The sequence below is a fragment of the Lutjanus erythropterus genome, chromosome 10 (genome assembly GCF_056507025.1).
Source record: "Lutjanus erythropterus isolate fLutEry1 chromosome 10, fLutEry1.hap2, whole genome shotgun sequence".
Lineage (NCBI taxonomy): Eukaryota > Metazoa > Chordata > Actinopteri > Lutjaniformes > Lutjanidae > Lutjanus > Lutjanus erythropterus.
This window is the reverse complement of record NC_139326.1, coordinates 29,382,152-29,391,002: the sequence shown is the minus strand read 5'-3', so window position 1 is coordinate 29,391,002 and position 8,851 is coordinate 29,382,152. Positions and strand designations below refer to the sequence as shown.

Sequence of the window (8,851 nt, the reverse complement as noted above, 5' to 3'; positions counted from 1 at the left end):
GCTGGAACCTGAAATACAGCTCTTTGAAAGGTGACAGTCTGATTTTACTGGAACTGCTCTCCTCTGCCTTCCTGCAGCGGGTAACACCGGGTTGGGACGTTGGAACAAATTTTATTGTAGCTGAACTCTTGTGTTACAGCGGAAAGTTGGGACCCAGTCTCACTGCTGTAGACGAGGGACTGTTTTTGTTCCTCATCTGGACATAGAGTTCTATGATTCTCCTAAACATGATTTAGCCTATTTGGCAAACATGAGCTTCTCACCCACAAAAATAGAATAAAAAGATGACCAACAAAAACTACTGCAATTGCAAAGATGCGACCACAAAATTTAGCACAAAATTAACAACAGATCCAAATGTGCTATTTATTTCCCTTTACCACACCTATTAAACAGCCAGCCAAGAGAAGCCTCAGCAGGAGCCTCTCCCTCACGCGCCTGATGACTTTGACAATATCTGATGTCAAGTATGCATCATATCCCTTTAGCTTCATTACTCTCATTTTTTCCATGTCTAGGGCCAAAAGGAAACAAAGAGCCCTCTATCCTCCTGACATCTAAACAACCCATCACACAATCAGAGAGGTGGGTAAGGGTGAAATCTTCTGTATTTATTACTGGAAAAACAATTCGCCAAATACCACACCTTACTGTGTCAGCTTAAAGGATAAAACAAATATCTACAACATATTTTCAAGCACAAAATAGGAGGCAAACTATAATTTTAATCTAGGCTCGAGTTGACTGTTTACAGGCACATCCAGTGAAATTAAATTACAATCCCCAATTCCGAAAAAGTTGAGATGTTGTGTAAACCCTAAATAAAAAACATAATGCAATGATTAGCAAAAACTTTCTAAATTGTATTCACTTGAGTACAGTACAATGATAAAATATTTAATATTCAAATTGATAAACTTTTCTGTTTTTTTGTAAATATACACTCATTTTGAGTTTGAAGCCTGTGGCAGGTTCCAAAAAAGTTGGAAAGTTGCTGACTGCTCACAGAATTCCTGTTTGGAACACTTGACAGGTAAACAGGTTAACTGGTGACAGGTGACAGTATCATGATTGGGTTCATTGTTCACAAACATAGATGGGATGAAACTCAACACTTGGTGGAAAACAGGGCATACAGTCCAACAGTTTCAGAACAATGTTCTCAATTTATAGCAAGGAATTTAGGGATTTCTATGATCCATAAAATCACTGAAAGATTCGAAGAATCTGCAGAATACCTGTGACCTTTGACCATGAGGTGGCACTGATTTAAAAACCAGCATAATCGTATAAACAACACTGCACGGGTTCACGAACACTTTTGAAAACAGTTTGTCACTGCATGTGCAAATGCAAGTTAAAACTCCAACGTAAAAGTACAAATCCACAACATCCAGAGATACAAATGAATTCAGTGAGCCCAGACTCATCTGAGATGGACTGATGGAGAGTGGAAAAGTGTACTGTGGTCTGACGAGTCCATGTTTCAGATTGTTTTTAAAAATCATCAGACATTGTGCACGGGCTAAAGCAAAAGGACCATCCAGGTTATTATCAGCATTAACTGGAAAAGGCAGCATCTGTGATAGTATGTCTCTCTGAAGGCCCCATTGATGCTGAAACGTACACACAGGTTTTGGAGCAACATACGCTGCCATCCAGACAGCATCTTTTTTACTTTCAAAGCTTCAACAATTAGTGTCCTCAGTTCTTAAACTTACTTAATGTTGTGAAAAGAAAAGGTGATATATCACAGTAGCAAACATGCCTCTGCCCCAGCTTTTTAAAAACATGCTGCAGGCATCAAATTCAGAATGAGTGTGTATTTACAAAAAAACTAAATTAATCAGTTCGAACATTAAACATCTTGTCTTTTTACGATATTCAGTATAATATATTCATTGAATATAAGTCGATAAGTTTTGGCAAATCATTGCATTCTCTTTTTATTTAGGTTTTACACAACATTGGAATTAGAATTCAGATTTGAAAGTTTTATGTTTATTTTTCTTTAAAAAAAAAAAAAAAGACAGTGGCCATATTTGGATTATTATATTTGTATTTCAAATACATGAAGACAGTTGTTACCAACCATCCAGAGGATGAACAACAGTAACAGAAATGACAGAAGATTTATGACAATGTATCAAAATTATAAAGGACTCCGTTAACATTTTGACAATTGTACAAAGACACATGCAGTCATGAAGGCACACTGCACCCATATGGTCCTCACAAGCCTGTTTGTAGCCCCAACAAAATTTTGTAATTGGCAGCACGCAACCCTCCCAATGAATGCAGGATATGGTGCTTTAAAGGGAATGTATCCATGAGGTGATTTTTTTGGAGGTTGCAAGAGCCCAAGTATCTTTGACTGAGACAAAAAATAATGAAAGCAATCACATTGAGTACAGACAGTATGGTAATGTATGAGCAGTGAGGATATAAGGAAACGCGACAAAAAAAAAAATCCCAAAATAAAACAAAACAAAAACAGTGGCAACTCATTTTACAGTCCAATTTCAGTTTTAGAAATTCAGACAATAAAAATAAAGCAAAAGGCAGCAAACGAGTCATTCCCAAATAGGACAGTTTCAACAAAGTGACAGTTAAATAGGCACATCTAATTATGACACAGCAGACAGGCAAAACACAACAAACGTTGCACAAAAATGATTGTGAAATACCATGGCAACAACAGAAATGAGTGGATTGTTAATGACACAGAATGTTTTGAAGAAACAAAAATGAAAGAAACACTGGTTTCTGATAGTCCTTGGGAAAATTCTCACCCACACAAATACACATAAGTCCCTCATATTTGCATGAATAAGTTAATACAGTGTGTAAGGCCCTTCCATTACCTCAGTGTATCTAGATTGTGAACAAGCTGATCAGCCCTATTAGAGGAAAACAAAAGTAAATTGCACTGATTTTTTATCATGAAACTATTTACAACTATACAAGCTATACAAAGCAGGGGAGGTGAGAGCAAAGCAAAATAACTTGTTATTCCTATGAGCATTACTGCATACATGCTGTACATTAGGGTAATTCAAATGCTATTAGAATTTACAGAACTTTTTACATTGGAGGAAGGATGTGTGCTCAGAGGGGTGCTAAAGGATCTGAGATCCTCCATGATGAGATAAAACCATCGACATATATAAAGATGGACGACCTCACAGTTCCTCAAAAGTGAAGCCAATACTTCTTGATTGCGTCCTGGTGGCTGGCTGCGGTATAGGTCATAAATCCCACCCCTCCATACTAGCAGAAGGGACATGATGTTGTGAAACTCGTATGTACACAAGAGCAGAGAGAAAGGCCTTTTTTAACAGTACTTTAGTAGCTTCTAACTGAATCTCTGTGGTTTGAGGTTTAGTTTCTCTTCAGGGTCAGTGTTGACATGGCAGCGCTTGTATCAGCGATATTTTGGCTTCATTTTTGTACAGTGGGAGGAAGTGGAGACACTTTGTCCATCTTTATACCAGCAATGGATAAAACACAGATTCATAAACTGGAGTAATATAAAATAACTCAACAAATTTTGCCTTCAGATGTTCTAGCTGAACAACTTTTTAACTTAGTGGCTAAGGTATCGTTAACCTAGTAATTTGAATATGCTCATGAGGCAGGTGAGGATATCTCCACCTGTTTCCTATGGTGCATCAACTGTAGTGTGATGAACAGGAAAATTCAAATAGAACACATATCTCTCTTACAGAAATTAAAGGAATAAGAGGGTAAAAGACAAAAAAATGGACAAATGGCCCACTTCTTTTCCCTGCTGGACCTTTCATTTCATTCTGGCTTTCATTTGAACTTTCTGTGTCTTTTTCATCGAGCACCACTTCATAGCATTCCATCCTTAACCACATACATGCTCTCACTTTCTTTAAAAACTGCACACATGCACTTTCTCTTCACTTTCAAACTAACATCTTTGAAATCTATCATCATTATCTTGCTGTTAAATAGTCTCTTTTATAATATATAGTCATACTCCCAGTTTTTTTTTTTTGCATTTCAAGTTATAGTTCAGCTGAATGACAGTTTTTCGAGTTGTGGATGTCAGATTCAGAACTGCACTTCTCATCAACAGGCTGTTCCTCCTCCATTTATAAGGCTGGATCAGGGCAAACGGGTCAGGGTTTTTAGGCAGGGGTAGAGCTCTTCTCACTGGCCAGACTGGGTTTGGGGTCTGGTCTGTGGGGTTTGTGCTGAGGGCTGCTGCGAAGGTTGTCATCCATCTGCAGTACAGAACGTTCAGTTTAGTTAGAGGATGTGCACAAGCAGAAATAAAAAAAAATATGATTCAGTGAGAGATACTACATCTACTTTTAGCACAGCAGCAACAGTACCTGCCAAATGCAACCATGAACCCATGCAAAGAAGATAAAAGGAAAGCAGAAGCACCTTCTCTATCAAGTTGGACTCTTTATTTACAAGCTGAGTTAGTTTCTGGAGGTTGGCGTCCATTGTTTCCTGAACAGATGGGGGAGGACCTGGAAAGAGATGATGCAAGGGGACACCCAGAGGAGAAGAAGAAGCAGAAGAAGAAGAAAGCAGAGTGTCAGTGGAACAGGAATATTGTTAAATGACTTAGCACCCAAAAATAAAGCAGATACAAAGAGTGAGCATGCAGTGAAACAAAGAGGTGAGAAGGAGGAAAATGCTGATGGTGTTAGTTGTTTTGTTTACATCTTTGTGTGTGGAATTCACCAAGCTAAAGCCCCATAAGTGTGAGTATTTCCAGTGGGTGCAGTGATCTTACATGGGTGGTCTGAGCTAAAGTAGACTGCCAGGATGTTGTCACAGAAGCGTGTGATGTTGTCCAGCTGTTTGAGGTGGCTCTGTAGAGGGCTGCTGGGGAGACTGGCTTTGTAAAGTGGAGCCACAAAACCAAACACAAAGGCATCCAGGCTGGTCGGTCTGCAAACACAAACATATGTATACAAATATAAATTTAAGCACACACAGAATGATTAAAGGGTATGAGACTATGACGCTCTCACAAGTAGTATTACTGCAGGTTTCAACAAGTAAAATTTAAGACTTTTTGAGACCATTATGAATGCAATTCAAGACCTATTTCATGTTCATACTCGCAAAAAAATAAGTTAACCTCTTATTAACTAATCTCTTAAAATCTCTCAATCCAAACTGTGTAATGTGACATGTCTTGTACCTTCCACACTGGAAGGACATTATTGGTAACTGGTTCCAGTTGGTTTCATTCTGTAATTGTTTCAGCGTGATCAATATTAATTTTTCCCAAAACACATTTAGTTAATGCAGCTTTATAAAAGTAAAGTTAACTTCATAATACAATCAGTTTTTCAGCCCTGTCAAAATCAATAACTTAAGGCAAAAAATATAGAATACTGGAATAAAGACTTCTTCAGGACTCACAGAAACCATGATAGTGAATATTCTATAATATCCCAAATCACATTTAATAATTTTTAACTCCTGATCACAAACTTAATGTGTAAGTCAGTAAATATTAAAGAACTCACGAGTTGCCGAAGAAGTAGTCTGCTGTTCCCAGTCTGTAGGAGAGGAGGTTCAGGCACTCTTTAGCATCACTGTAAATCTGAAGCAGACAGTGAGAAAGATTTACAGTTGTGAAAAAGAGACCTTAGCAGTCAAAACTACACAGAGCGGATATGTTGACACTACATGTGACTCTATGAATCACACAGATTAATATTTACCTTCCCCTCCACCTCAGTGATTCTGTGTAGTGGCGCCTCTCCTTTGGTCAGAAGGATGCGGGAGAGGGCGATGCTGGCATGACGACTAGGGACAAGAAAGTTGAGAGGGAATGGCGAGCGTGAAGCAAACCATGGCCGTGTCAGATTGGCGTAGTTTTCTGCATCCACCCAGAAAGTGTGCAACTGTGGGACACAAAACATCACTCTAAATGTTAACAGTACTCACAGATTAAAGGAATAAGCAAAAGAGAGATGGTGTTACCAGAGCTGGTCGTAATTTCTCTTCAAGTAATGCGATGTATGCAATGGTGTCTGCTCCTTGTCTGGCTGACAGGTCATAGTCTGCATTAAACCTCTGAAAAAGAAAGATCACAAACATTACAGCAGATCTATTTATTCTGCTAAATGGGTTTGGGAACATAATGACTAGGTGATGGACATTGACCCGTCACATCCACTCTTACCTCTTTCCTCAGGAAAGTGAGAATCTGTGTGGGTTCTTGAATTGCAGAGTCTCCACAAAGCAACTCTGGGACCGTCGCTGCAAGGTGAACAACAGGAGGACGATATTACAATTCAAAACAAAAGTTAAATTATTTAAGACTGGTATTGCATCTGCATGTTATTAAGGTTTTGTAATGTACAATGCATTGTGTAGCTACAATTTACAATTACAATAATTTTTTTCCTCCAACTTTTTCTAACATTAGAGTAGTCAAGTTGTGATTTTAAGCTCAGAAATAGTTGCATTGCATCAACGATCTATTTCAATAGAATTGCAATAAAAAATTCAATAAAATTGCAGCACTATTGTGTTATTTTCAAAAGCATGAAAGTACCTCTGAATTGATTATACAGAGTCTCTTCCATACTGTATATATTAAATGAATATTTCTATATATAGTTGATCATATATGTGTATCAGGCAATTTTCATGTGGTGTCCGGGCCACCGTGTTATGAAATTCTTGTTTATAGGAAGCTGGAGCCCACCTGTTAGAGTTTTCCATGTCCAGTCTATGGGAGAAACTGTGACTTTGGCCCCAGAAAACTTGGTATATGCCTGAAAGAAAATCCACACTTGAATTAGAAAAAAATGGCAAAAAGAGACAACAGTCAGTGCATTTAGGATTTAAATCTGTCGTAGATGTTAAACTGGAACTATTGATCCAAACGCAGAAAGCACTCCAGCGTACAATAATCAGGGGAATACTTCCTGAGCTGTATACAGCCTCAATGCAGGACTGTAGTACTACAATCAAGTCTAAGTTTAGTACGATATCAGTCTTGTAATGAAGCTGAATGCTTGCTGCAATCAAAGTGCTCTCAGTAGGAACTTGGCAGTGGCTCTAAATGCATTTTTGGCACAAAGGACGACTGTGATTACACTGCTTACCTTTAACAGGAGAAAAATCCAGCAAAACCACATGCCACAAAATCAGAATTGAGGACAAACTAAATCAATGAGGACTGCAACTAAAGATTATTTCATTATCAAATAATTTGACAATTACTTTTTCATATTAATAAATAGTAAAACTTAAATTCATAGCCTCCTGAAATTTGTATTGAATTGCCTTTAGGGAAATGTTTGAAGTATTGCATGTATTGTATGTGCGATGAACATTTGGCATGAAAAATTACTGAAACAATAAAATAATTATTTTCTGTCAATCAATTGATCTTTTCAGCTCTGAAATTAATCGTACATTATCTGCTTCTCAAAAAAAAAAAAAAAAAACCTTTCTGATTGTTCATATGATTTAAATTTCTAGTTTTCACGGTTCCTTTTTTTCTGAAATCTGTCAATGCCTCACACTAAATGACTGATTTTGGTTGGTGAAAACATTAGGACAGGTTATGCTTTTGCAATATATTAGATTGCTATCAATAAGCCCACAAAAACCTAAACGAAACTCCTCAGCAGTATTTATTAAATGCTTTAAAAAGGTCATACGGTATTTGCCATCTTGGTTTAAAAATAAAAAAAAGAAATAAATCAAGCACCCCTAAAAGTGTCACCTTGTGGCAGGAGCTGTAACTGCAAGGATTCACTGAGAGACAACAATCTGATCAACAGCCAGCAAACACCTCAGTGTTAATATTATTAAAAAAAGGCATTTTCTCTGTCGGCCACCGTCGATCGCGGGAGAGTGAAGAATGTACACAAATGAATTAAAACCAGAGCGATAACAAGCTGACCTTGAAGGACCATATTTATATTAGCCATAACAATGACTACTGACAATAACGCGACACATGGAGGACAGGTCGTACAGTCACAGTTGTCACGTTGCAGCTGAACAAACATGAAATAAAACTGGAAACATTATTTTCTATCCTGCACATCGAGCTGAACATAACCAGCTAACAACAAGCGAGCTGCAGCAGGTAAATTAGCATGGAAGCTAACCAGAGATACACAGAGAAGACGCAAAGCAAACCGAAGGAGAAACTGTTCGTCTTAAAAATAGGTCTGGATATAATGACCCTTTATTTTTTTACAAGCAGACGAGAACGTTACCAGAACTATGAGAGAATCGGTGTGGACAGAAGGCAAACCCCAGTCTCCTCCCCAGCATCTCAGCTCCATGGCGGCCGCCATGTTTGATTCATGGAAGGAGCCAGTGACGTCACCAAATACCTGTCATGTCAGAGAGCAGAGGAGAGGAAAAAATCAATGTGATTTTTAAAAAAGTGTCATTATTATCATTATTGTGAGAAACATTACCAAAATAATGAGTTATTATCTCAAACATAATCAGTTATTATCTCTAAAATAATGAGTCATTGTCTCTAAAATAATGAATAAGTACCTCAAAATAATGAGAAACTTTCTATAACTTATCTGAAAATGAGTTTGTATCTCAAAATAATGAGTTAGTATCTTTAAAATAATGAGTATCTGAAATAAAGATACTATCTCAAAAATAATGAGAAATATTCTCAAAATAATGACTTTGTATCTCAAAATAATGACCTTACCAGGTGGCTGTCATATCAAAGTCTGCAGGGGGAAACAAATCAGTGTTATTGAAAAAAATGTAATTATTAGTCATTATTATGAGAAACTTTCCCATAATAATAATAACATAATGAACTGGTATCTTAAAATTTCTTTGTATCTAAGTA

At 37.4% G+C, this 8,851-nt stretch overlaps 1 protein-coding gene across 1 annotated transcript; it reads right to left on the bottom strand.

The window, feature by feature from the left end:
* Positions 1–4,021: 4,021 nt before the first annotated feature.
* Positions 4,022–8,350, bottom strand: mtx3 (metaxin 3). The gene is made up of 9 exons (XM_084728966.1): positions 8,244–8,350; positions 6,713–6,782; positions 6,185–6,261; positions 5,983–6,075; positions 5,721–5,903; positions 5,523–5,599; positions 4,778–4,935; positions 4,420–4,508; positions 4,022–4,253 (listed from the first exon to the last, which is right to left on the bottom strand). The coding sequence occupies exons 1-9, from the start codon at positions 8,322–8,324 to the stop codon at positions 4,158–4,160; spliced, it is 924 nt and encodes a 307-aa protein (XP_084585092.1). The 5' UTR covers positions 8,325–8,350; the 3' UTR covers positions 4,022–4,157.
* Between the last annotated feature and the right edge of the window lie 501 nt (positions 8,351–8,851).

Bases quoted from the DNA above. Each gene is read 5' to 3' on its own strand.
- mtx3 (XM_084728966.1), bottom strand. From the start codon at position 8,324: ATGGCGGCCGCCATGGAGCTGAGATGCTGGGGAGGAGACTGGGGTTTG. The intron at 6,783-8,243 runs GTAACGTTCTCG...ATTTTCTTTCAG, and splicing joins CCGATTCTCTCATAGTTCTG to GCATATACCAAGTTTTCTGG. The intron at 5,600-5,720 runs GTAAATATTAAT...TGTCTGCTTCAG, and splicing joins TCACTGAGGTGGAGGGGAAG to ATTTACAGTGATGCTAAAGA.